General features: G+C 36.7%; 1 protein-coding gene across 8 annotated transcripts in view; it reads right to left on the bottom strand.

The window, feature by feature from the left end:
* Positions 1-27,866, bottom strand: part of SLC4A4 (solute carrier family 4 member 4) — a 495,962-nt gene that overhangs the window by 239,572 nt on the left and 228,524 nt on the right. For 7 of the 8 annotated variants that reach the window (XM_012464424.2, XM_064367811.1, XM_012464425.2 and 4 more), the window contains one exon: positions 3,854-3,989. The exons of the other annotated variant lie outside the window; for it this stretch is intronic. In XM_012464424.2, coding sequence (XP_012319847.1) covers positions 3,854-3,989 — 136 coding nt within the window. The remainder of the gene's footprint in view (positions 1-3,853; positions 3,990-27,866) is intronic. 8 annotated transcript variants of the gene reach the window in all.

Here is a 27,866-nt window from a genome sequence, read left to right as displayed (position 1 = left end):
AATGGCTTGCTGAGTACCTTGGGTCTGTCATTCCAAGGTTGTTTACTGGTCAGAAAGAGAAGAATTAAACAGAACCCTAACTTGGTCAACTAATATTTCTAAGAAAGTATTATATTCAGAGCAGTTGTGTCAAAAGCAATTAGTTCTCAACCAATCACACATTAAACAAATGTTTATTGAGAACCTATTATGAATCAGACACTTCCAGGCACTAGAAATATAACAGTAAACAGACAGACATGGTAGTCTCTGTCTTCAGATAAATTAATGTACTGAGGGAGACCATATGAAAACCATATATAATGAATTAATCGACAGCAATTGTGATAAACCCTATAAAGAGAAGCTATACAGCGTGAACTTGACACACAGTACACTCCTAACACTCTTCCCCTCCAGCAGTAGGATGTCTTGAAGACAGACTATGTCAGCAAAATGGCTCATGTGTTCCCAAGGAAATAACGTCTCTAAGGATGGTAAAGTATTCAAAACCATCTTAGTCTTTAAAAATCTAAGTAAAAATACTATGCTTATATCATTCAATGTTGAATTACCTATACAATGAACTATAATCTCTCTACCTTTCTGGGACCAGGGATTATATAAAATAAGGTATGGTCTGCATTTGACTGAAAAAAAAAAACCAGAAAACTATATCTGAATTCTACTCTATGATAACAACTCACAAAGAACTTCAAGATGAAAATAAGAAAGTCAAGTAGCTCTTAGAGTCATAGCTGAGTATACCAGTATACACACAGGAAAGAAATTTTAGAGCTAGGAAATATGTATAATGTTAGGGAAGATGCAACCCAATATGACCTTCATCTGATGGAACAGAAATTCAAGCTCAGAAAGACTACAAGACTTGCTCAAAGTTCAACAGCTAGTGAGCAGCAAAGCCAAGACTAGACCAAAATCTCCCAACACTCAATTCAGGCTGTACCAGGACAATTCTCACACTGTATTTTTCTATGAGAAAGAAGGAAAAGAAAGAATAAAACAGATTCACTGTAAAAGTTTTGCTTTGGAAGCCTTCTTGTGGAGGATGTTTTAGGAACTAAAATTGTACTTTACAGAGGATTTTTTTCTATACAGGTTATTGGTTCTCACAGAGGGGAACAAGAAACAGTTGCTGTATCCTTGGAAGAAGCCCCCACAGAGCAAAGAATGAAGGGCTTCAAGAGAAAGTATTAGAGGTGAGGAGTAGAAATGTGCCGTGAAAGTGTTTTTAATTAGAAGAAGAAAATATTAAGTAGCTATCAAACAGAAGAGTTAAACAATCACAACCACTGTGGCTATCTATTAGAAAGAGAATTACCCAGTAAATGGACAATAAAGTATTTCAAAGTTAGGTCTCTTTCCTTAACACTACTGTTGGAACCAGAAGTAAAACAGAATTACTTTTTTTCTGACTATTGCTTAAGTTATGAAAGATAAGAAATTCTCTATCAGTTCTAAAAGTTTTTAAAGCAGGTGTTTCTGCAAGGCTAAGCTACCTAGAAACTCTTGGTAAGGAATAAAAACTTCTCTGCCATTATCAAATAAATTAATTTATGAAGCTTCTCCAGTATTAAAAATCCCAAAGGGCTAAAGACATTAAACATTACTTAAAATTGTGGAAATAAAAATAAATCTGTAAGCCTATAAAGCATAAGCCTAAGTAACTAAACTACAAAAAATCCAATTAAATTCATAAAGACTTAATTACAAGTGGTATGAGGTATGAAATTTTAAAACATGCCTCAGAAAATAAAAATTCTTCCTATAACTCTTCAAAGAATTGTCATCCATAAAGGGAAAGGCTATTGGCTTATTGCTTCTTTATAGCTCATCTGCTCTAATTGATTAAAGTGATTTTTAAAAATATTTTCTTTCTGACTAGAATTTCTTTCTAACTCTATCTAGAAAAAATAGCAGCCATAAATCCTTTTTCCATCTATAACCACAGAAGAAGACGTTCATCTATCTTTGCTTTGCTTTTCTTACACTCAAAGCTGGGATAATGATTTGGTTTTCCTTATTCTCATATTGTAAGATACTATATTAAACTTAATTCAAACTTTTTAATAAGATACAGGGATCTACATAAGAGCCTCATTTGCTCACTGCTATATTCATGGTACCTAAAACAGTGCCTGACATAAACTATTCATTCAAATAACATTGGTTGTGTTGAATCGATTTGAATTAAATTATAGACTATAAAATGTTTATCTTAACATTATTTTGCTTGTGAAAGTGAAATACACTGGAATCAGCATATAATGATGACAATGAGAGACCAATAACTGCATTATAATCAAAGTCTTTGTATTACATAATTGCCTTATATCACAGATGATGATTAGCCTGGAGTATATCTCTGAATCTGTATGTAAAAGAAAGCTCTGTTACGAGATTAATGAAACCCTAGGTATTTGTGTAATGCTTAACAATTTACAAAGCATTTTCATATAAATACATATACATGTGTATGTATATAAATATGTGTAACATTATATAAATTGTATACTATATTTACATATGTTTTATATACCATACATATATATATATATGTAATAGGCATTTTTATCCACTCTTTATTGATAATGAAACCAAAGTTCTAAGAAACTGAGTGTCTTGCAGCTAAGAGGCAACAGAGTCAAAGTAAACTCGGGCCTCTAAACTCCAAACTCAGATGAACCTTCTACTTTCAGCTGGATATTTAAAAGATTACAGGTTTATACTTGAAATACAGTAGTTCCCCTTATTCACAGGGGATACATTCCAAGACCCCCAGTGAATGCCTGAAGGCATGGATAGTACTAAACCCTATGTGTATTATTTTTTTTTTCCTATATGTAATCCCTAATAAAGTTTAATTTATAAATTAGGCACAGTAAGAGACTAACAACCATAATTAATAATAAAATAGAATCAATATAATAATATACTATAATAGTTATATAAGTGTGATGACTCTCTCAAAATATCTTACTGTACTGTATAGTGAGTAACTGAAACCATAAAAAGCCAAACTGTGGATAACCTGGGGGGACTACCATAAGAGCAACTTTGTGTTAATCCTCATTGTTCTAGTACTCTCTTTCTTATTTTATTTTATTTTATTTTATTTATTTTATGTTTTTGAGGCAGGGTTTCGATCTGTCACCCAGGGTGAAGTGCAGTAATGTGATCAGAGATCACTGCAGCCTCAACCTCACAGGCTCAAAGGAGCCTTCTACCTCAGTCTCCTGAGTAGCTGGAACCACAGTCATGTGCCACGACACCCAGCTGATTTTTTTTTTTTTTTGGTAGAGATAGGGTCCTATTATGTTGCCCAGGCTGGTCTTGAACCCCTAGGCTCAGGCAATCTACCTTCCTCAGCCTTCTAAATTTCTGCAATTACAGGCACAAGCCACTGCTCCTAGCCAAAACCTCCCTCTTGACAGGCAATGAGTAATTAGTCACACAAAATCTCACAAGAGATCTTGACATGTGGATGCTGCGGAAACATACGTCTTGGCTATCATTGTTGGGTATATCAGTTTATTATCTCTCTAAAATATTTTAATAGTAAATAGTATATAAATTGAGCTTTATTTCTAATTCCTTATAAAAGCCAAAATTATAGCAACATGGATCAATGAAATAATGGCCCAATAGTGAAATAAGAGGTTCCCTGCATTCATGTAAAAAAAAAGAGAGAGAAAAAAGAAATAGAATTATTTATTCCTTATCATCCCAGCCAACATCATGCCCATTGGCCTTTCAAAGTGCTAAGGCTAAAGAACGGTACTCCAGGATCAAAGCATCTTGCCCTGCCCTTGTTTCCCTGGGTCAGTACTGCATACAGTCAGCCATGCCTCACCTGGCTGTTTCCTTCCACTCCATCTCCTGCCCATCCACGGCCAGCAGCTCATCCAGTTCCGTGAAGAGCTGAGGGGGAGCTGGGCTGTCATCCTCCTCTCCCAAGATGAATCGGATGCGTTCTGCAGCAGGAGAGACTGCAGAAGTGAAAATACTGTGGTTAAACATTGGCTGGACAACCCTGAGGAAAGTGGAGCTCCGGGGTCTTCCTCTCTCCCCAAGGTTACTGGGCTTCCCTTCCACATTTTCAGTAGACATCTTTCTTGCTGAGCCTCCCAAATCCCCAATCTAAAGCCAAAAAGAAATCAAAGCCCTTCTCTATTCCTTTGGTTCTGAACTGTATATCTTAGTTCTCTGCCACTCTCCAGAAGGACAGCACTCCAAGTCCGTGTAATGTGTCACAAAGAACCTTTAGCCCTCAGATGAGCTGAGGTCCAACCACTCACTCCCCCTCCCTCCCCACTTATGACCCACCTAAAATTATTAGACAAAAGCCAGCTTGAGCCAATCACTTTTTCATACAGCAGTGGGAGGGGCAACAAAGCACCCCAATCCTAAGTTTCCCCAAGTCCCCACCTCCCACCCACCCTCCCTCTGTCCAATGCCTAAAGCTCATGTCCTCGCAGGCCGTCCAATGCCTAAAGCTCATCTCCTGCCAAAAACTGGCTAACTGCAAAGTTGATGAAGGAATATTTAACACGATGAGCCCCCTTCTTTACAGAATGGTAGTACCCAAAAATGTTTAGTCACACTTCAATGCCCTTGAAAAACAAGCCCAAGTAAAATATTGTACACTTGAGGGGGAGGAAAAAAAAAAAACATTTTCCAACATACTCAAGCACATAATTGAATGCCCTACTAGCTCCTTTTGACCCTATCTACTGAAAATCATGTAATGAAAAATTAACTAGAATTTCCCCAGGTCATGGGTTACTCCCTTTCAAAAATAAAAAGAAGAAGAAGAAAAGAGAGAGAGAGAGAGAGAAAAGCAGCTGGAAATTGATGGCCATGTTATAAAATTAAGGCCCACAAATACTCCTCAAAATCCCTGGGTAAAACCAACGATAGTATATACATGTGAATGCAGTTCAAGTATACATAAGTATATTTATTATGGATAGACAGATACACAAATAAACACACACATACATGTGCATATATAAATTTGTAGAAATATATGTAAACAACCCAATAAAACCAGAAAATCCCTACCATCTGAAAACTTTATAACGTAGGATAGAATAAAATTCCATAGATCAAAATTTATTTAGAACAAATAAACCCATGAAAAATATTCAACCTAATTAAAATTCAAAACTAATCATTAAAATAAAATGTGTTTTACCTATTAAAATGTCAAAAAAATGGCTGGGTGCCATGACTCATGCCTATAATCCCAGTATTTTGGGACACTGAGGCAGGCGGATCACCTGAGGTCAGGAGTTCAAGACCAGCCTTGTCAGTATGATGAACTCCCATTTCTACTAAAAAAAACACACACACAAACAAAAAAATTAGCTGGCATGTTGGCAAGCACCTGTAATCCCAGCTACTCAGGAGGCTGAGGCAGGAAAATCGATTGAACCTGGGAGACAGAAGTTACAGTGAGCCGAGATCACACCACTGCACTCCAGCCTGGGCGACAGAACAAGACTTCGTCTCAAAATAAATAAATAAAATAAAATGTCAAAAAATGAAAAAAATAATGATAATACCATCGTGGGCAACGGTTTGGAAATCATGCACCCAGCACTTCTTGATTTATGTTATTGGTAGGAGCCTTAATGGAAACATCTCTCTAAAGGGAGATGTTTGAAGGACATGAAAATTTCTGGAAGGACACGAAAATTTTTAAATAGTGTATATATCCTGTGAACCAACAATTCTTCCACTGAAAATACATTCATTCTAAATAAATAAGTTATCTCAAATGTTTAGTGACAGAGGTGATCATTCTAGCATTGTTTATAACAGAGAAAACAGAAAAATCCTAAACATCCATAAAGTAAGATTGGTTAAATAATGTATGGTACAACTATAAAATATCATGTAATCATAAAACGTAAAGTCAAAATAGTTGGCCTTTTTTGACATGTATACTATATAAAATTAAATTAAAAAATAAAAATCAGCCGGGCATGGTTGCTCACAACTGTGGTCCCAGCAATTTGGGAGGCCAAGGCGGGCAGATCACAAGGTCAAGAGTTTAAGACCAGCTTGGCCAATATGGTGAAACCTCATCCTACTAAAAATACAAAAAAAGCCAGACATGGTGGTGCATGCCTATAATCCCAGCTACTCAGAAGGCTGAGGCAGGAGAATTGTTTGAAACCAGTAGGTGGAGGTTGCAGTGAGCCGAGATCCTCCCACCGCACTCCAGTCTGGGTGACAGAACAAGACTCCATCTCAAAACAAAAGGCATGAAATGATCCCATTTTAGTAAAGAAACAATAAATATGTATTTCTATAAAGTAAAGCTACGAATTGAGGCAGCCCTCACTATGCTCAGACTGATATATGTGCATTTTAGTTACCACAATTTAGTTAAACAACACCAGTCCCTAACAATACAGTTCAAACTTCAGTTAACATGGTATACTAATAGTAATTTCACAAAGTACAAACTTTGCTGCTAGCTCTTCAGTCCATAAATACTACATAACTAACATATATGCATAATGATCATTGACCAATCATAGGGTGCTTCTTTAAAATATGTCAGTGATGGATCACTGCATGTTTGTTATTCGGTTCACACACAGACAGCAAAGTGTGTAGATGTGTTGCCTTCTTGTCTCCCAAACATAAATGCATGTGACAAAGAGGGAATTGGCCAACAAGAATGAAAGTGTAGCAGGGAAACAAAAATTAATACCATTGCAAGTAAAATTTGTATCAAACATAAATAGAGAAGACGTAGCTAACCATGGAATGTAAATGATGCTGCCATTCACCATTGAAAGACTCTGTACATGTAGTCAGAGGAACTTAGTGAAGGTGGATTAATCAACATAAACAAGAAAAGTGGTTGTGATGAAAGGATGATGATGTCCTAGAGAAATGATACTGGCTAAAAACTTCACATTCAAGGAATTTTAGGAGACATTTCTTGACATGGAAAACAGAGATAAAATGTAAGCTAATCCACATTTAGAGAGCACGACAGTTTGTCTAGGCATTGAAAAAAATGCACGCTCCATATCATAAGTTGTATAGTAGGAAGAAGGCAAGCATTATTCAAACTACTCCTGATGAGACTATACAATGAAGTGACTTTAATATCAAGGTTTCTAGTGTTTTAATTACTGTGTACTGAGTATTAGTTTTACCTTTTTTCATTTTCCTATACCTTTATAGCTAACAACAAGAGAGATTTTAGTGATTTAACAATGTTTTTAAGGTCAAAGAGCAATAACAATTTTTCTCATTGATTATTAGGATTGTTTTGCATAATTTCAGTTTACAAAGTCATTTTTATAGTCTTGCACTACTGTACAAAGCAAGGACTTCTGTATATCCAGGGATATTTAAATATACAGGTACATTTTCAGTGTTGTATGGTTTATTTCTAGGGCTTCCATTTTCTTGTGTTCACTTTTCTATACATTCCAAGTATTTACAATTCACTCAAGTATTCCATTCAGCAAATACTTGTTGAGTACTGTCTATGCTCTTAATTGACTTAACAGGCTTTATCTTCAGCCTCTGACAAAAAGATCTCTGACCTTATAGAGTTTACACGCATGTAGGGAAAATAAATATTAACTAAGTAATCCATTCTTTAAATAAATAAGTAAATTAGTACATAAATCAATACCAGAAAAAAATCTGCTAAATATAAGTGTACACAGAACATTAAAATAAGATAAATGAGTACATATTGATACTGGGTACAGTGAATATGTTTTACTTTTGTGATTAGAAAAGATGGCTTTGAAATTTCCTAATATCTCTGGTAGACAATAATCTAAAGTTCCAGGACTTTATTGTAAAAATATTTGCAATGCCTTTTCAATCATGAAATGGGAAGTCTAGGGGATCAGGAGGGCATGAAAATGAAGAAATGATAGGCAGAATTTGGAGTCTGGAGTCTAGACAATACTTCTAAGGAATAGTGTTCACACTAACAAAAGTTTAGTCACTTTTTTCATCATAGTGGTTCTGAAACTAGCAATCACAAGTAAGAATCACTTTCCATCAACATTCAATATCAAAGATCTCTAAATCAGAACTAGCTTTAATTTTTTTAACTTTTATTTTATATTGAGTAGTACATGTGCAGGTCTGCTATATAGGTAAATTGTGTGTCACAGGAGTTTGGTATACGGATTATCTGCCACCTAGGTAGTAACAACAGTACCCAACAGGTAGTTTTTCGATCCTCACCTTCCTCCCTCCCTCTACCTTCAAGTAGGCCCCTGTGTCTGTTCCCTTCTTTGTGTTCATACGTACTATATAGACCTAGCTTTTAGAAGAGAGAAGTCTCAAGTTAGATAATCAACGTTTTGTCCATTCCTAAAGATATGATGTAGGTTTGTCACCATCTCTAACAGAAAAAGATAAATTCATCTAATGCCTAAAAAACAGGCTTTTCTGCATAGACAGTACATATCCCTGCTCAGCTCTACTCAACAGAGCATTACACTGTGGTCCAGCATTCTCAATTTAGCAAAACATGAATCACTGCTCATTAGACAGCAAGTCAGTGGTGACTTCTGCAAAATGGAATGGAAGAAGGATGTCACACTACCTCCAGGTCTTCCACTAGGCATCATGCCTAACCCCTTTCGCAGGTTGTCTTATGTATTACATGTAGGCACCTGAGCAACCAGTGTATAAATTCTTTGGGGATTAAAATTACAAAATTGTGTGTCATAAACTAGTTCACAACTCCAGGAAGTTTCTACTGGTGCTGTACTGGGCTCAGAGCCAGCAGACTTGGGGTGCATATGACTTAGTGAGACACCAGCTGGAGCAGCCAAGAAAGTGCTTGCACCATCCCTCCCCCAACCCCAAGCAGTACAGCTCTGGGAGAAACTCCTTCCTTCTGCTTGAGAAGAGGAGAGGCAAGAGTAAAGAGGACTTTGTCTTGCAACTTGGATACCAGCTTAGCCACAGTAGGACAGGATACTAGGCAGAGTCTTAAGGCTCTGGTTCCAGGCCCTAGCTCCCAGATGAAATTTTTAGACATACCCTGGGCCAGAGGGAACCTCCTGTTTTGAAAGGAAGGACCCAGTCTTCGCAAGATTCATCACCTGATGACTAAGGAGTCCTTGGGCCTTGAATAATCATCAGGGGTACCCAGGCAGTACTTGCCATGGACCTTGAGTGAGATCCAGAGCTATGCTGGCTTCAGGTGTGACCCAGTACATTCCCAGCTGTGGTGGCTATGGGGAGCAATGCCTGCTGGATGAAAGGAGAGGGAAGAATGAAGCCGATTTTGTCTTGCAGTTTGGGCACCAGCTCAGCCACAGTGGATCAGAGCACCAGTCAGTCTCCTAGGGTCCTCAGTTCCAGAGCTTCACTCTTGGACAGCACTTCTGGACCTGTCCTGGGCCAGAGAAGAGCCCACTTCCCTGAAGGTAGAAACCCAGGCCTGGCAGCATTCACCATAATCTGACTGAATAGCCAGCTTGGGCCTTGACTGAACATCAGCAGTAGCCAGTTATGGGGCAGTGGCAACCATGCAGAGAGACTCCTTCTGCATCAGGAAAGGGGAAGGAAGAGTAGAAAGGACTTTGCTTTGCAGCTTGGGTGCCAGCTCAGCAGCAGTAGAACAGAGCACCAAACAGATTCCTAAAGTTTCTGATTCCAAGCCCTGGTTCCTGCATGGCATTTCTGTACCTGCCCTCAGCTCACTGCCCTGAATGGAAGGACACAAACCTGGCTGGATTCACCACATGCTGACTGAAGAGCCCCTGGACCTTGTGTGAACATTGGTGGTGGCCAGGCAGTGGGCACTGTGGGCCTGGGTGAGACCCAATGCTGTGTTGACTTCGGGTCTGACCCAGTGTAATCCCAGTAGTAGTGACCACAGGGGTACTTGTGCCTCATCTCCCCCGGCTCCAGGTAGTTCAATTGGAGAGAGAGATGCCTTCTGTTTGGAGGAAAGTAAGAGAAGAGAACAAGAGTCTCTGCCTGGTAATCCAGGGGATTCTCTCAGATGTTATCACAACCACAAAGGTGGTACACCTACAAGTCTGTAAGTCACAGCATTACTGGGCTTATCGTGCTGCCCGATGCACGTATGGCTGCAGTGACCAAAGTCATAGATCACAACAATCAGTTCCCTTTGAATGCTCGGAAAGCCTTCCCAAGACAAGCACAAACAAGCCCCGACTGTAAACACTGTAATAAATACCTAGCTCTCCAATGTTCAGACATTGACAAATAACTACAAGCATCAAGACTATCCAGGAAAACATGACCTCACCAAACAAACTAAATCAGGTACCAATGACCAATCCCAAGTGACAGAGACATATGACCTTTCAGACAGAGCATTCCAAATAGCTATTTTGCAGAAGCTCAATGAAATTCAAGATAACACAGAGAAGGCATTCAGAATCTTATCAGATAACTTTAACAAAGCGATTGAAACAATTTTTTTTAAATCAAGTGGAAATTTTGGAGCTGAAAAATTCAACTGACATATCGAAGGATGCAACAGAGTCTCTCAACAGCAGATTTAATCAAGCAGAAGAATTAGTGAGTCTGCAGACAAGTTATTTGAAACAGACAGTCAGAGGAGACAAAAGAAAAAAGAATGAAGCACAACTATGAAATCTAGAAAATAGCCTCAAAAGGGCAAATCTAAGGGTTACCGACATAAAGAAGAGGGATAGAAAGATTGGTTGGAGTAGAAAGTTTATTCAAAGGGATAATTTTAAAAGTAGAAAAATTTTGGCTGGGCACGGTGGCTCATACCTATAATCTCAGCACTTTTGGAGGCCCAGGCAGGCAAATCACGAGGTCAGGAGTTCAAGACCAGCCTGACCAAAATGGTGAAACCCCGTCTCTACTAAAAATACAAAAATCGGCCGGGTGCGGTGGCTCAAGCCTGTAATCCCAGCACTTTGGGAGGCCGAGACGGGTGGATCACGAGGTCAAGAGATCGAGACCGTCCTGGTCAACATGGTGAAACCCCGTCTCTACTAATACAAAAAATTAGCTGGGCATGGTGGCGCGTGCCTGTAATCCCAGCTACTCAGGAGGCTGAGGCAGGAGAATTGCCTGAACCCAGGAGGCGGAGGTTGCGGTGAGCCGTGATCGCGCCATTGCACTCCAGCCTGGGTAACGAGCGAAACTCCGCCTCAAAAAAAAAAAAAAAAAAAAAAAAAAAAAAATACAAAAATCATCTGGATGTAATGGTGCACACCTGTAATCCCAGCTACTTAGGAGGCTGAGGCAGGAGAATCGCTTGAACCCGGGAGGCAGACGTTGCAGTGAGCAGAGATCATGCCACTGCACTCCAGCCTGGGCAACAGAGCTACACTCTGTCTTCAAAAAATAGAAAAAATTCCAATAAAAAACTTAATGCATCTAAAGAACCATTATAGAAAAACAAAACAAACCCAAAATTAGTAGAGAAAGAAAAATAATAAAGATCAAAGCACAAATAAATGAAATTAAAACAAAGAAAGCAATACAAAAGATCAATGAAACAAAAAGCTGGTTGTTTAAAAAGATAAACAAAATGACAAACCTTTAGCCTAAGAGAAAAAGAGAGAAAATCCAAATTAATGAAATCAGAGACAACTAGGCAGAGATTACAACTAATACCACAGAAATTCAAAGGATCAGGCGGGGCATGGTGGCTCATGCCTGTAAACCTAGCACTTTGGGAGGCTGAGGCAGGCAGATCACAAGGTCAGGAGTACGAGACCAGCCTGACCAACATAGTGAAGCCCCATCTCTACTAAAAATACAATAATTAGCTGGGAGTGGTGATGAACACCTGTAATCTCATCTACTCAAGAGGCTGAGATAGGAGAATCACTTGAACCCAGGAGGTGGAGGTTGCAGTGAGCCAAGATCGCACCACGGCACTCCAGCCTGAGTAACAGAGTGAGACTCCATCTCAAAAAACAAAGAACAACAACAAAAAAAAAGAAATTCAAAGGATCATTACAGACTACTATGAGCAACTATATGCCAATAAATTGGGAAACTTAGAAGAAAAGGACAAATCTTAGACACACTCAACTTACCAAGACTGAACCAAAAAAAGACTCTAAACCTGAATAGACCAATAACAAGTAATGAGATTAAAGCCATAATAATAGGTCACCTAGCAAAGAAAAGTCTGGAACCAGTGGTTTCACAGCTGAATTTAAAAAAGAACTAATGCCAATCCTATCCAAACCATTTCTAAAAATAGAGGGACTACATCCAAACTCATTCTATGAGGCTAATATTATCCTGATACCAAAACCAGACAAAGGTAAAATAAAAAGGAAAACTACGGGCCAATATCCCTGATGAACATCAATGCAAAAAATCTCAACAAAATACTAGCAAACCACATTCAACACACGTTAAAAAGATCATTCATCATGACCAAGTGAAATTTATCCCAGGGATGCAAGAATAATTCAATATATGCAAATCAATTAACATGATACATCATATCAACAGAATGCAGGAAAAAAACCATAATTATTTCAGTTGATGCTGAAAAGGCATTTGGTAAAAATCAACATTCTTACCTGAAAAACCCTCTAAAAACTGGTTACAGAAGGAACATACCTCAATATAATATTAATAGTAGAGCAGACCTACAGTTAGTATCATGCTGAATGGCAAAAAAACTGAAAGCCTTTCCTCTAAGATCTAAAACAAGACAAGGATGCCCACTTTCATCAGTTATTTAACATAGTACTAGAAGTCCTAGCAAGAGCAATCAAACAAGAGAGAAAAAAAAAGGCATTTGAATTGGAAAGGATGAACTCAAATTAACCTTGTGTGCAAATAATATAATCTTATATTTGGAAAAACCTAAAGATTCAACCAAAAAACTATTCGAGCTAATAAATTCAGTAAAGTTGCATGATACAGTATCAACTGTACAAAAATCAGTAGCATTTCTATATCCCAGCAGTGAACAATCTGAAAAAGAAATCAAGAAAATAGCCCCATTTATAATTGTTATAAATAAAATAAGATACTTAAGAACAGATTTAGCCAAGAAAGTGAAAGATTTCTACAATGAAAACTATAAAACACTGATGCACAAAACTGATGACATAACAAAATGGAAAGACATTCCATGTTCATAAATTAGAAGAATCAATATTGTTAAAATGTCCATACTACCCAAATCAATCTACAGATTTAATGCAATCCCTATCAAAATACCAATGACATTCTTCATAGAAATAGAAAAAACAATCCTAAAATTTATGTGGAACTACAAAAGACCCAGAATACCCAAAATCATCCTTAGCTCAAAGAACAAAATTGGAGGAATCACATTATGTGACTTTAAATTATACTATAGACCTATGATAACCAAAACAACACAATATTGCCATAAAAATGACACACAGACCAATGGAACAGAATAAATAAAGAACCCAGAAGAAACAAACTCATACATCTACAGTGAGCTCATTTTTCATACAGGTGCCAAGAACATATACAAGGAGGAAAGAACAGTTTCTTCAATAAATGCTGTGGGGAGAACTGGTAATAATATGCAGAAAAATAAAACTAGACCCTTATCTCTCACCATATACAAAAAGCAAATCAAAATGGATTAAAGACTTAAATTTAAGACCTCAAACTATGAAACTACTACAAGAAAACATAGGGGAGACTCCAGGGCATTCGACTGGGCAAAGGTTTCTTGAGTAATACCGAAGCACAAGCAACCAAAGCAAAAATGGAGAAATGGGATCATATCAAGTTAAAAAGCTCCTGCACAGCAAAGGAAACAATCAACATAGTGAAGAGACAACTCAAAGAATGGGAGAAAATATCAGTAAACTATCCATCTGACAAGGAATTAATAACCAGAATATATAGGGAATTTAAAAAAAAAATAAATAGGAAAAATCTAATAATCCAGTTTAAAATGGATAAAAGATCTGAATAGATATTTCTTAAAGTAAGACATAGAAGTAAGAAATGGGTGCATGAAAAGGTGCTCACCATCACTGATCATCAGAGAAATGCAAATCAAAACTACAATGAGATATCATATCATTCAGTTAAAATGGCTTTTATCCAAAAAACAGGCAATAATGAATGCTGGCAAAGATGTGGGGAAAAGGGAACCCTCGTACACTGTCAATGGGAATGTATAGCCACTATGGAGAACAGCATGGAGGTTTCTCAAAAAACAGAAAACAAGACTACCATAAGATCCAGCAACCCCACTGCTAGGTATATGCTCAAAAGAAAAGAAATCAGTATATTGAAGATATATCTGTACTCCCATGTTTACTGAAGCATTTTTCATATTAGCCAAAATTCTGAAACAACCTAAATGTGCATCAACAAATGAATGGATTTTTAAAAGGTGGTATGTATACACATGGAGTACTTTTCAGCCATATGAATGGATTTTTGAAAGGTGGTATGTATATACAATGGAGGACTATTCAGCCATAAACAAGAAGAATGAGATCCAGTCATTTGCCATAAGCTGGATAAAACTGGAGGACATTTTAAGTGAAATAACCCAGGGACAAAAAGATAAATTTTGCATGTCCTCACTTATTTGTGGGAAATAAAAATTAAAACAATTGAACTCATGGAGATACAGAGTACAAGGATGGTTACCAGAGGCTGAAAAGGGTAGTTGGTGGGAGCAGGTGGGGTGGGGGATGCTTAACGGGTACAAAAATATAGCTAGAATAAATAAGATCTAGTATTTGATAGCACAACAGGGTGACTACAAAAATAATTTATTGTACATTTTAATACAACTAAAAGAGTGTAATTGGAATTTACAACGCAAAGAAATAATAAATGCTTGAAGTGATGGATACCCCATTTATCTTGATGTGATTATTATGCACTGTACGCCTATATCAAAATATATCATGTACCCCATAAATATATATACCAATTATGTACCCACAAAAATTTTTAAAAAAGAAGAAAAGATAATACATAGAAGGGGAAATGCTATGGATAAAACTAGAATAAGCAATAACTAGTATTTTTGAATGGTTACACAACCCCAGGCAGTATGTTAAATGTTTTCCATTGGTTATATCATTAATTTTACACAAGTCTATGAAATAGCTACTTTTATTATTCTCCTACATTACTCTTATAGATAGGGAAAATGCATCCTAAGAGAGTAAGGAACTTCCTCAAGATCACACAACTACTAAGTGATATGACTTCAAATCCATTTGTGTTACTTCCAAGCCCACTTCTTAGCTACCACATTCTAACAGTTAATCTCATATTTAAAAAGAATTAAAAGAAAAACACAATCATACTGCCATATGAACAACATAGGCAGTAAACATACTGGATTTCAGAAGACACAGAAATCACAATGGTATATGAAATAATCAGAAAGTAAAATGAACATCTGGCTCATTATTCACCAAAAGGCACTTTGCGAATGCACCCTTTTGGTTTTGGTCTAGCAAGCATCCCGCTGTGGTCACCCTGCAGGCTACCAGAAAAATTGTTTTAATAGAAATTGTGATCACAATGAAGAATTCCTGCTGAGCATGACAAGTCTACATATAAATTCCTCTAAACAAATTAAATGAGGACTTCTGGATTTTGCATTTTCTTCTTAACGGAGTCCACAATTTGGTTCAATCCCAGCTTTTAACCCAAAGTATAAAAAGAAACAACTATTTTTAAGTTACTAATGTGCTATTATCAACCGGTTTACATAGTTATCATTTTAAGTATTCATTTTTGTCCTTCATTCTGGACAAATGTTTGTAGGCAGATATCACAGTTGTTAAAACTTCCACAATTTACATATTAAGTATATCACAGTTGTTTATTTCCCCTAGAAAAAGTCATCATTTTATAGTTATGTCATGCTTTACAATAGCTCAGGAGCCCAGACCTATCCCAAATGGTTCCAGTGGCTGCCTGGAGAAGGCAGCTAATATTCACAACCTTTCAAAGGGGCAGCTTTTTACTCCTTTTTAGAGATGATTATAGATAAGGCACTTTACAAATGCTTTGCATGAATGATGATCTCATCTAATCCTCACAACAACCCTGTGAGGTAGATTATATTACTATCTCCATTTTACACATAAGGAAACTGAGGCTTGGAGATGCATGTAAATTGCCTAATGATTCACAGGCACCCCAAGCAGTCTTCCCTGAGAACGCTTGTTATCATGCTGAGCCTTTGTGGACCAGATTGGGGAATGAGGCTCAGAAAGGTTCAGCAAATTACTCAGTGTCATACAGTAAGTAGCAGAGTCAGGATCAAATGTAGGTCAACTATTTCTAAGTCTAATGTTGTGGTGTTACACCTTTTCTCATCCTTATAAACTTGAAGCATATCATGTGTCAAAGAACTATCACGGTGGTATATTTATCATTTGAAACAGTCCCCTAAGTGAATCTGATAGATACCGTTTTCCATTCATATTCCCCAGAAAGTAGAAACTTAGGCAAAGCTTATGTGCTAATGCTTTCTTGGGAGGGCAATTCCAAGATATCACAAGTAAGGGAAGAAGGGGCATAGGGCATGAAGGGAGGTTAAGTAGATATAAGGTACTGAATTCTTATTAATAATAATTACCAGACCACTGTAGCACTCTAAAAACACACTTAAATATATATATAAAATCCTCAAACTTCATTTTCACCTTTAAAAATAAAACAAATGAGAATAACTAAATGAATAAAGTTTTATAAACATATAAATGTTTAAACCACACACACATACACAAACACACACACACACACAGACACAAACAGACACTGTAGTGGCCACCATCTGTTAGTAATCACCTTTAAGCTCTTTTTCTAATGATGGAATCCCATTTTCTTCTACAGAACCATCTTTATACTTGTATAACCATTTGGTTCAATCCACACCCTATGACCTAGGTCTGAGCAATGAGATTATCACAACTTCTTGCCACAGCAATTCATTTTTGAATGGACAGTTTACCTAATACAGGCAAAACAGAGTAAACAAATTTCAGCCTTTTGCTAGAACTACTAGGAAATAAATCATTATGCTGAGAGGCCAAAATGGCAATAAAAGCTATGATATACAGATGGCCATCTTGCAACCCTAAGGGAAAAGTCTACCTAATAATAAACATGTAATAATTCAGAAGCAAGGCAGGGGTAGGTTTCTAATGCCTAGATCCACCCATGCCTGAAGTCAGTTATTTTTCAATCATACTTAACAATTACAATTTAAATTAAAAGCAAAAATCGTTTTAAGGCAATCTGAGCTGAATTTTTTTGTCATTTGAAACCAAGAGTCCTGATATACCCTCCTATTATTGTAACTGGTTAAAGTACAGCTAATTTCCATGTGTTAAGTGTATCATTAAATTAATTGCATTGAACAACCTTTTTAATGAAATCCAAGTTTTGGAGAGATGTGTACAAGTCACTTAGATTTTCTTCATGCCTTAACATAGCTTTACCACAACCAATCCAGAAAATCACTATCAATTTACATGTTAGCAAGCCACAGACAAGTAAATTAGACAGTTACTTTTTCTGTTTCAAATTAGCCAAAAAACTGGAACAGTCAAATAGTATTCATTAAAATAGATAATTTTAAAGATATTTAGGTATCCATGTATTAATAAGCTCCCACTCAAGAAAAGCTGTCAATTATCACAAATTATCCTTAATATGCCATGACATTATTATTCAGTTGTAGAGAGTCAACGGCACTAAGAGCCTGAGTTTCATAATATTATCAAAGTACCTTAGTTAGGAGCACAGTAAGTTCAATTTCAGCTAGCAAGTGGTGATAAAAAACTAGAGTTTACTCAGATATTTTTAAGAAATATCCGTACTGCCGCTTTTTATCTTAAAAATGTAGAAAAATAATTTACCTGGGTTTTACATTACACAAATGTTACACAAATTCAGGTCATGTCTATAAGATACTCAGAATTCTTCCCCGCAACAGACCCCGTGTATAGTGCTCCCCTCCCTGTGTCCATAGCATGGGGAGAAATGCCAGATATGGGTGAGGGGGAGGGAGGCAGCAAATCACACTGCCATGAATGCACCTATGCAACAACCTTGCATGTTTTTCACATGTACCCCAAAACCTAAAATGCAATAAAAAAAAATAAATAAATAAAATAAAATATTAACTATGGTGAAAAAAAAAAAAGATACTCAGAATTCTTTAGAATATAAAGGTGGTACTCCTTGTATTCTATAACTTATTCTGTGTAGTTTCTTCCCAACTTCTGTCACAGCAGTGGGTTAAAAAATTAAAACCAGGATCTCTGTCAGTGATGTAAATATGTATTTTTCTTTTTAAAATGCTGCTAAGCCATTCACAAAGGGGTAGTCTCAATGATGCCACAGCAGTAAAGTAAGTTTGGTCCATGAAATTCCATGTTTAAAAAAATTATTGGCCCACAGCCTTTTTGGTCTGCTGCTGCTTTTATTAATTATCCCAATTATATTAATTGTCATTATATTAAGCATATATTAATATTATTTCAATATTTCAATAATCTTTATCAGAGAGAAAAGTAAAATTCAAATCAATCATTTGGTTTTTTTTTTTTTTAGCATTTTTTTTTACTTTTTTTTTTGCTTTTTTTTTTTTAATTGCATTTTAGGTTTTAGGGTACATGTGAAGAACATGCAAGATTGTTGCATAGGTGTATACATGGCAGTGTGATTTGCTGCCTTCCTCCCCTTCACCTGTATGTGGCATTTCTCCCCATGCTATCTCTCCCCAACTCCCCAACCCCCGCTGAATCATTTGGTTTTTAGCAGTCTCAATGATGACCTAAAACTAAGTAACTAACGATAAAACTAAACATTTTGACTTTTTTTTCCAAATTTCACCTTCCATGATATCATTTTCCTTACTTAATCCAAACTTGTACAAAGTACAAGTCTGCATGGTATTCATGAGGCTTTGAGAAGAAATGGGTTCACAGAAACAAAAATCACCCAATTGCTCCACCTTCATATTGTAACACTGCATTCTCCCTAATAAATTAACGTCCCAAGAATGTGCTGGGTCCTTAAGGAGTGTTTCACACATATTGATTATTTTGGCTCCAGCCCTCTGCCAATGCCTTCCATCTGCAAAACAACACCTGGAAGGGGTACCACATTACAGACACCATCATCAGAGTCAAGCATGGCACTCGCAATACGCTGCCAAGGATGTCAACTCCCAACGTTCCCAAGGAGGTAATACTTGAGATGCCAAAACAACACAGTAGTGAAAACAAAAGCAGGAGACAAGGAAGTCTAGATGGACATAGTGGATAACAGGAATTTTGGGGCTAAGTACAGAGTTCAGAACATCATTCTGCCCCTGATTCAGATCTAAATTATGTCTTTTGACACATATCACACGCCAGAGAATTTCCAGAAGAAAAGTTAAGTGAGGACTCAAGTAAAAAGGAGGAGTTCATACAAACACATCCATTCACCCACATTTAACCACCAGGGTATATCTGCCTTGTCAAAATTACAAGGTACTCAATGCCTTAAGTATCTAAATAATTATTACTTCTACTTGTGTTTAGCTTCTTGTAGTCTTTTGTTGAGATCAAATTACTTTCCCCAAAGACCCAGCTATACCCAGATCCTTCCATTAGTGAAAAAAAAAAATCGTTTTTGTTGTTTGTTTATTCCAGTTATAAACGAGTTTCTTGCACTTGCAACAACAGGCTGATTAATTTATATAATATGTATCAAAAAAACATCAGAAGGACATACACTAAATGTTAACAATTATTATTCTTAAGTAATAGAACTACTGAGGATTCTTATTTTCCTTGTTTTCCTTCTGTGCAAGTTCTAAATTTTCTAAAATTAGTATTAATATCATATTTATAAGGAAAACAAGCAATTAAAGTTTTTTCAATTTGCTAAATTGAGAATAGTCATGTCAAATTAGTGCCACACACTTCGTTACAATATTTGAAAATGCAGAATCTCAATTATCTTTCTCAAAAAAAAGTCCAACACAAACATAATCTTATAGCACTTGCCTTAGTCTTCCCTACACTGCTGTGTAGGGATTGGAATAGCCAATTCTGAACCAAGACTGGACATGGTTCTGAAAGCTACTTAACTGAGAAACCACAAAAGCCTAAAAAAAATCCCATGGTCACAGAACAATGGAGATAAGGGTGAGGGGAATTTCATGCAAGTTGCATGGAAAGGACACTTTCTGTAAACAGAACAGAAAACACTTACTAATTGAAATGGTAAAGAATATGGCTGCCCAGCAACCTTTTCCTGAAGGACTTAAAAGTTTCTTGTGCATGTTGTAAACACCATTTCCATTTACTTTTAATTTCTCACTCCCTACATCACTTCTTTCTCCTCTGCCAGAGCTGCCCATGATAAGGTTTACATGATGAATCACTCTGCTTAAGAGTGAACACATCAGCATTTTCTCCAGGTTCAACTCAGACCCATTATCAGCACAATTTATACCCTGAGGTTTCTAAAGTCAGACTCAATTCTCATCAACATTAGGAAATCTTCAAGATTCCCAAAATAAGCTCTACAGATTTGCTCGAGTGCAGCTATTTTCTATACAGAGTAGCTAAATATATAGATCCAATATTAGTGTCACAAGCACCAAACTAATGATGCCATTAGATGCTTCCATATACAAAAGAAGACTTCTCTCTCCTTCCTGTAGACTCTCTGTCAAAATGCCTAAGAATATAGAGGCATTGAACCTTAAAGAATCTTCAGGATTTCTAACTTCATCCCCACATTGCCAAAAAATTCTTACCCGTACTACCTGGATAGCAATACTGAGAAATGTGGTTTAAAAATACCATTTCTTTTAAAACAGGGAGAGGAATGGAGGCCTCAAGGAAACATTACATGGATGACTGTTCTTTCTTATTTGAAAAAAGGTGACATTCCCCACAGATGTATTAACACTCTAAAGATTTTGCTGGAACTCTGAATGTAATATAGAAATGTCAACAAGATTCTACAATAAGGTTTTCTTCTTTTCTGTCTTATTTAGATCTGTTCAGAGTTGAGGGTCCAAAATTAGTGGCAGTGATCCTCAACTTTTGTGAAGTTTAATTATATTCTCAGCAAAGAAAAAATAAATATAACAGATCCTCCAACACTTCCTACTTGACATCTATAAGTTTCACTGTTCTCAGACAACATAATGCTTCATTTGCCTCGTGCTATGGTTTAGAAGTTTTTTACATCTAAAGCTCATGTGGAAATTTAATTGCCATTGTGGCAGCATTGGGAAGTCAAACCTTGAAGAGGTGTTTACGTCACGAGGGTTCTGCCCCCAGGAATAGACTAATACCATTATCTTGGGAATGGATTCACCCCCGCTTGCTCTCTTTTGCCTTCTTTGCCCCTCTGCTTTGTGATGCGTTCTGCCATGTTATAACACACCAAGAAGGCCCTCCCCAGATGCCAGAACCTTGATGGAGGACTTCTCACCCTCTAGAACTAAGAGCCAATAAATGCCTGATCTTTACAAATTACCAAGTCTGTGGTATTCTGTGGTAGCAGCACACAAGAGCACACCAGCAACTATGTCTACTGATGAGCAAAGACAAAAAACCAGGCCAGAAACTGAAAGACCACTTGTAAAAACTGAGTTCAACTACTTGAGAAATGGCATATGAATGACAAGAGTCTAAATATAAACACAAGTAAATGTTGATGCTGTTTCATTAAGCACCTTCCCAAATGACCAACAGAGATATGCTAAAATCCATGCTCAGTAAATAATAAAATAGGATCAGTTAAGTTTTTAGAACCATCTTTTAGGGAAGAGGTTCATAATATGTTATAGAAATAAACTTCCATCTAAATCATTCATATCACTAAACTACACGAAGCTGATGGAAAACCTAGATTAGAGTGGGTATATGGGCTGGCTAAGGGTCTTAATTTTCTATTAAAGTGTGCTACAAATAAAACTCATGCATTCTACAGAGTAATACTGACAAAAGTAAATGATTCACCCCCTTTGACACAGTCTGTTTTCACTAGAATCCCTCTATACAACATTTCTTAATCCCTTATATTAGAAGCCTATATATAACACTTCAAGGCATCTAGAGATAACCTCAGTTCATCAGGGGTGAGGTAAGTAAGTGCCAGTTCAAAAGAGATTGATTATTAACAGCAACCTGTTCAGAAAGAACAGTTAGAAAAAAGTATTTAGTCACTTCTATGACTTGTGGTAACGTGTAAGGCTTGGCTATTCCTTAACTGGGTAAAGAATTTCCAATTAATTAACTATCGATCAAAAAACTTACAATTCCTTTGCCTTCTCAGACAACCCCTTCTTTAGATCCATCAAGTACCAGCAGAAGCTTGTTTGGAAATACATTTGACTATTCATGGCACTCTTTAAGACCTCCATAAGTTCAAATCTTTCTTTCTTAGAATTACACTGGTAAGATGCTTTAGCAACCTAATAAAGTAGAGATTAGGCATTCACTTGAAAATTGTCAAAATCCCTCTGCCACCCCTCCTTTGTGAGAAGGGCAGGAAAAAGCTTCAGTAAAGTGGGGTGTCTGAGATTCAGGTATAGAAATGTATAAAGAGCGAGTCAGGGAACTCCTAGGAAGGAAATGGAAGGTGTTCTGGGCCTCATGAATAAGGTAAGCCAAAATCCACAAGAGGAGGCCACAGTGCAAATGCAAGAGCAGCAAACATAAACAGCAAATCTGAAGGGACTAGAAGGAAGACTCAAGGTCAAGTTGTCAATTTAAGACTGAAAAGCTAGGGTAAACTGAGATAAAAGCAACCCAGTGTTGATATGTAGGAGTCAGTAGAACCTAAAGCTCAAGGCAGATGTTAAATATGAATACCTAAGTTGTCTAGTAATACGAAAATGAATTAAAGAAGTGCTGTTGCTTGGAAGTGGTGTGGAAGGGGGAGGGACTATTCCCAGTAAGTTTTAGGAGAATTCACATAAGACACTAAAGACTCTCCAATTTTTGCCAACATGTTGGGAAAATTCCCCCAAGTGATGAATGAAGTGTTTGCAGCAGCTGATTCCTACATCCTCAGAGAAAATGAATCTTTATCGCTTAGGGAGCATTCATTTCAAAAGATGGGATTCTGCAAATGCACTCCTATCTAGTGACAGCACAGGGGATTCACTTCATGAGATAATACAGCCCTGAGTCAAGAGTAATCAGAGGTGGAGTGATGGGATCAGAATTACAAGACCAGAATCTGGTGCTCAGTTCCAACTCTGACTGAGCAAATCGCTGCTTCTTCCTCTAATTCACCTTCCCGCAACTTTTTGACATATAATAACAACAGGAACAGTGAAGAGGTTACTGAAGGTACATCCATGGCTGGATGAATCAAATTTTGCTCTTCTGGCTTACAAAATTCTATTCAGAAAGACAAGATAATGCTATTATATTAAGCAATCTACCGATGTATTATTATTCATTCTGGCACTTTTGATCTCATCTTTCTTTTGAGAAGTAATAACAACAAATTTTCAATACAAAGATTGAAAAAACTGAATCCGACAGTCTTAGAGGGAAAAAATAATGCTCAGCAATATTCTCACTCTTTATTTACCCCATTATTTAGTCAAAGATGTACAGTGAGCACTAACAGTATTTAAATACCAACTACATAAAGGAGTTGCAAAATGAATGAGTTTTTCAGTGAATGTCCCATCAATTGTGACCAAGATAAATAAACTTCACTGAAAGTGACCTAAAGAGGTAAAGGCATATAACCAACTCCAGAGACTTAAGTAAACCTGAAAATCCAATGGAAAAATAAAGCATGTGAATAGGATGAGGATTTCCAAAGACAGAAGGAAAGGGAAGAGTCTGCATGATGGTTCACAGATAAAAAGAATATGTGGTGAAAGGAACTAAGCTATACACAAGGGTGACTTACCGAAATGAATCGATATTTTATGTACAGAACAAGTTTTGATTCACAGGTCCTAGTGACAATCATTTAAGGTTTCCTCTTTAAGTAGTAATTTGACTTAAAAACAAATACAGAATCAGCAATCCAAGAGATACCAATGAATATTCAACATTGATTATCTCTGAGCTGCACCCAAAACACACACATATTAAGATCGTTACAGCATAAGATATGTCCAGCCACTCTCTATTCTTGCATAGTGGAGATGTTAGGAAGTGTAATTCTCTACTACAATAGAACAAAACTGATATAAAAATAACACATGTACATCAGCCACTAACCATGTTCCTTAAAAATAATCTTAATTTTTCAGAACAAGAATCTAAATATTTTTACAGATTTCATTATTGGTTTACATAAAAATAAATTATAGTTAATTAAGTAAATGCTAAACTTCTGTCTTGTATACTCAAAGAAAAACTGGCCAATGCCTAGTTTTTGTAATGTTATATTCATCTAATCCTACTTTAGAATACACCAAAGGTGCTATTTAAGTGTTACTTGTGATGTCAGCTAAATGAATTCCCTAAACAGAATTCTGAAAGTCAGTTACTAATTGGGTTTTTTTTTTTGGTTGCTAATGTAAAATATGCCTAAAAATTACAATTTATTCTTTGGTTATCATATAGATGTTTATGTCCAAGAATTCATTTCAAAAATGTCAACTGCAATTAAAATTGTTCTGAAATGTCTGCATGGTATGTCCTGCCATGAATGACAATTGGTTAATTTGCTATAAAATTAGCATGTTCTGAGCTGAGTCAAAAGAATGTATCCTTTCACATGCTGAAATCAAGCTCACTTCAGAAATGAGTTTCTCCTATATCTTGAATCAATTACTATTTAAAATGATCAAAGACTTTCAGAACAATAACTTGGCTTTACAATATTATTTGAGGTATGTACAAACTGAGCTACACATCCACTGCAGTCTTTTCTTCTAAAACTTACACTTTTATTTTCCATTATCACAAGTTTTATTTTTCTTCTTTTAATTCATCACCACTTGCAAGCTTCTTCAAAAGACAGTCATGAGGTTTATTAAGTAGAATCTAGATGTGAAATATTACTTAATAAGAACATCTATTGGTAAAAAGCCATTATTCTGAACATATCTCCTTTAATCCTCAGAATATTCCCATAACCTAAGCATTATTTCTATATTCATATATGATATGTATTCAATGAGATTATTGCATACATTACCCAGATAACATCTAGTAATGGGGAGCTCTAGACTTAGCAGTTATGTAGCTTTGTCTGACCATAAAGTCCATAGTCTTCCTGCTATAGAGAGCTTCCCTATTCATTTGTATTTCTACTGTATTTGTGAACATAGGGCACTCCTCTAAATCCCACTATCAAAGAGGAGATTTCAAAAACATATCTAGCCATTGGCTTGAACACTTTGAAAATGAGGCATGTTAAAATCTTGATAATAATAGTGTTTGTTTTTCTCTTTAAGGTATCCAAGGACTATATATTACCAAATATTTTGCAATGAAAGTTAAACTTTTCCTAGACTAAGCTTGGAATTGAGACATTATTCCTTTACTTTTTAACAAGCCATCCTTTCTATTCCTTTTAATTTATTTTCCTCTGATTTTAAATGGCTTTAAGAACCGTCTAAATTCATTCCAGAGCTCAAACAACTTAGTCTATAAACTTGTCAGTTCTAACTTTGGGAGTTATAGATCTGTTTAAGAGTTAGATGAAATGCATATAAACACACACAGGCAGAATTTTGTATAAAATGGATGTTATTGCTTTGGAAAATGATTTTCTTCACACTTGTCAAGCAACTCTCAAAAAAGATATTCATTCCAGGGAATAAACTCACCTCCTAGAGTTGCATATGCCTAAGCTTCAAATGATGGGTGTACACTAGGAAAATAGAAATAAAATCATCTGACAGCACACACACACACACACACACACACACACACACCCCACCCTGTTACAGCCCTGTCTAGAGAACTTTATAAACACACATGAGCCAGACATAGTGGTGCAAAACTGTAGTCTCACTTACTTGAGTGGCTGAGGCTGAAGAATTGCTTGAGCCCAGGAGTTCAAGTCCAGCCTGGGCAATACAGCAAGATTCTATGTCTTTAAAAAAATCAGATTGGGCGAGGTGGTTCATGCCTGTAATCCCAGCAATTTGGGAGGCCAAGGCGGGCAGATCACGAGGCCAAGAGTTCAAGACCACCCTAGACAACACGGCGAAACCCCATCTCTACTAAAAATACAAAAATTAACCTGGTGTGGTGGCAGGCACTTCTAATCCTAGCTACTCGGGAGGCTGAGGCAAAGAATCGCTTGAACCTGGGAGGTGGAGGTTGCAGTGAGCTGAGATTGTGCCATTTCACTCCAGCCTGGGCAACAAGAACAAGACTCCATTTCAAAAAAAAAAAACATAGAATGAGATCATGCCCTTTTGCAGGGACATGGATGGAGCTCAAAGCCATTATCCTCAGCAAACTAACACAGGAACAGAAAACCAAACACTGCACATTCTCACTTATAAGAAGGAGCTGAATAATGAGAATACATGAAACACAGGCAGGGGAACAACACACACTGAAGTCTGTGGGAGCTGGGGGGAGGGAGAGCATCAGGATAAATAGCTAATACAAGCAGGGCTTCATACCTAGGTGATGGGTACAAGATGCAACAAACTGCCACAGCACACATTTACCTATGTAACAAACCTGCACATTCTGCACATGTATCTAGAACTTAAAATTAAATTTTTAAAAATCAAAACAAATAATTTTCAAAAACTACATGTGAATTATGTTTTAAAAAATACGGCCTATACAACCAGGTGTACCAGCTGACCACTTTGCCTTAAAAACCCATTTCCCTAATCTCCACTGTGGTGAAATATGTCAAACAGATGTTTATAGACACATTCTCTTAGCAACATATTCCATTTCTACTAAAACATTTGCAGATCTACATTACAAATGCTTACAGATAGAGTTATTTGTTAAGGTCCAGAATGTTCAGAGGGAGGATTTTCTCCTAAATTTCACGTGCAGCAAGGCATTTTCAAAAGTAAGGCTGTTGGCAAATAAATTGAGCCCAGAGGATGACATTTTGTCAAAACAATCTGCAAACATTTATTTTGTTGCCACAGTTCAGCTGAAACTAGTTCCTACTGAGATACTGACACTGCTATAATGTTGATTCATGCTTCTGTGGCTTCAAAAATTAATAACCGTAACTTTTGTTTTTTAAGTGGTTTGGAATTGCCAGCAGTATGCTACCTCCAACTGGCTCTAAATAAAGCAGTTTATGATTTAAACTGGTTCTTAAAGGCCAAAATGCATCTTTCTTTGCAGCTTTAGGTCTTAACTGGTTTCTTACGCAACCAAGTGAAGCTAAAGATTGTACCACAATCACTCAGAAGGGGTGAAATGGAACTTCGGTTTCCCTCAGTGATTAACTCAAAAGCAAAGACTTAATGTCTATGCTATGGTCATTAAATCTTCCATGTTATAAACCAGTCCTTTAGTATAATGTGTGTGTTCTTCAACACTTCAATCAGACAGAATAACTAAGGCATCCACCAGCCTCAAAATATCTCTGTAAATCTCCATGTTTGTCTTTAAAGAGTTTCACATTTCATATTTAAAATTAATAGTTCTAGGTTTACTTATTATAAAAATATCTTTTTCCAAATATCTAAATAAAAGGGATGTTTCAGGTAAATGTATTTATCCTGTACTCAACCCCAAGAGCACTTAAAGCCCAAATCTGAGGATAAAGTCTTCTCTGCCTCTATTGAAAAATGTCCACATACATATCAGTGCCTGTACCATGGCTTCGCAATGGCTTGACCAGAATCCAGGTAAGTATGACCAACCCTTATACATCCTTTCAGTTTCTGTTTTCTTTTTAATACATGTTTTTAT

The sequence above is a fragment of the Aotus nancymaae genome, unplaced genomic scaffold (genome assembly GCF_030222135.1).
Source record: "Aotus nancymaae isolate 86718 unplaced genomic scaffold, 86718_ANA_hifiasm-v0.15.2.pri h1tg000006l, whole genome shotgun sequence".
NCBI classification, from domain to species: Eukaryota; Metazoa; Chordata; class Mammalia; order Primates; family Aotidae; genus Aotus; species Aotus nancymaae.
Note: the sequence above shows the minus strand (reverse complement) of the source record. Positions and strands in the feature narration are given on the sequence as shown.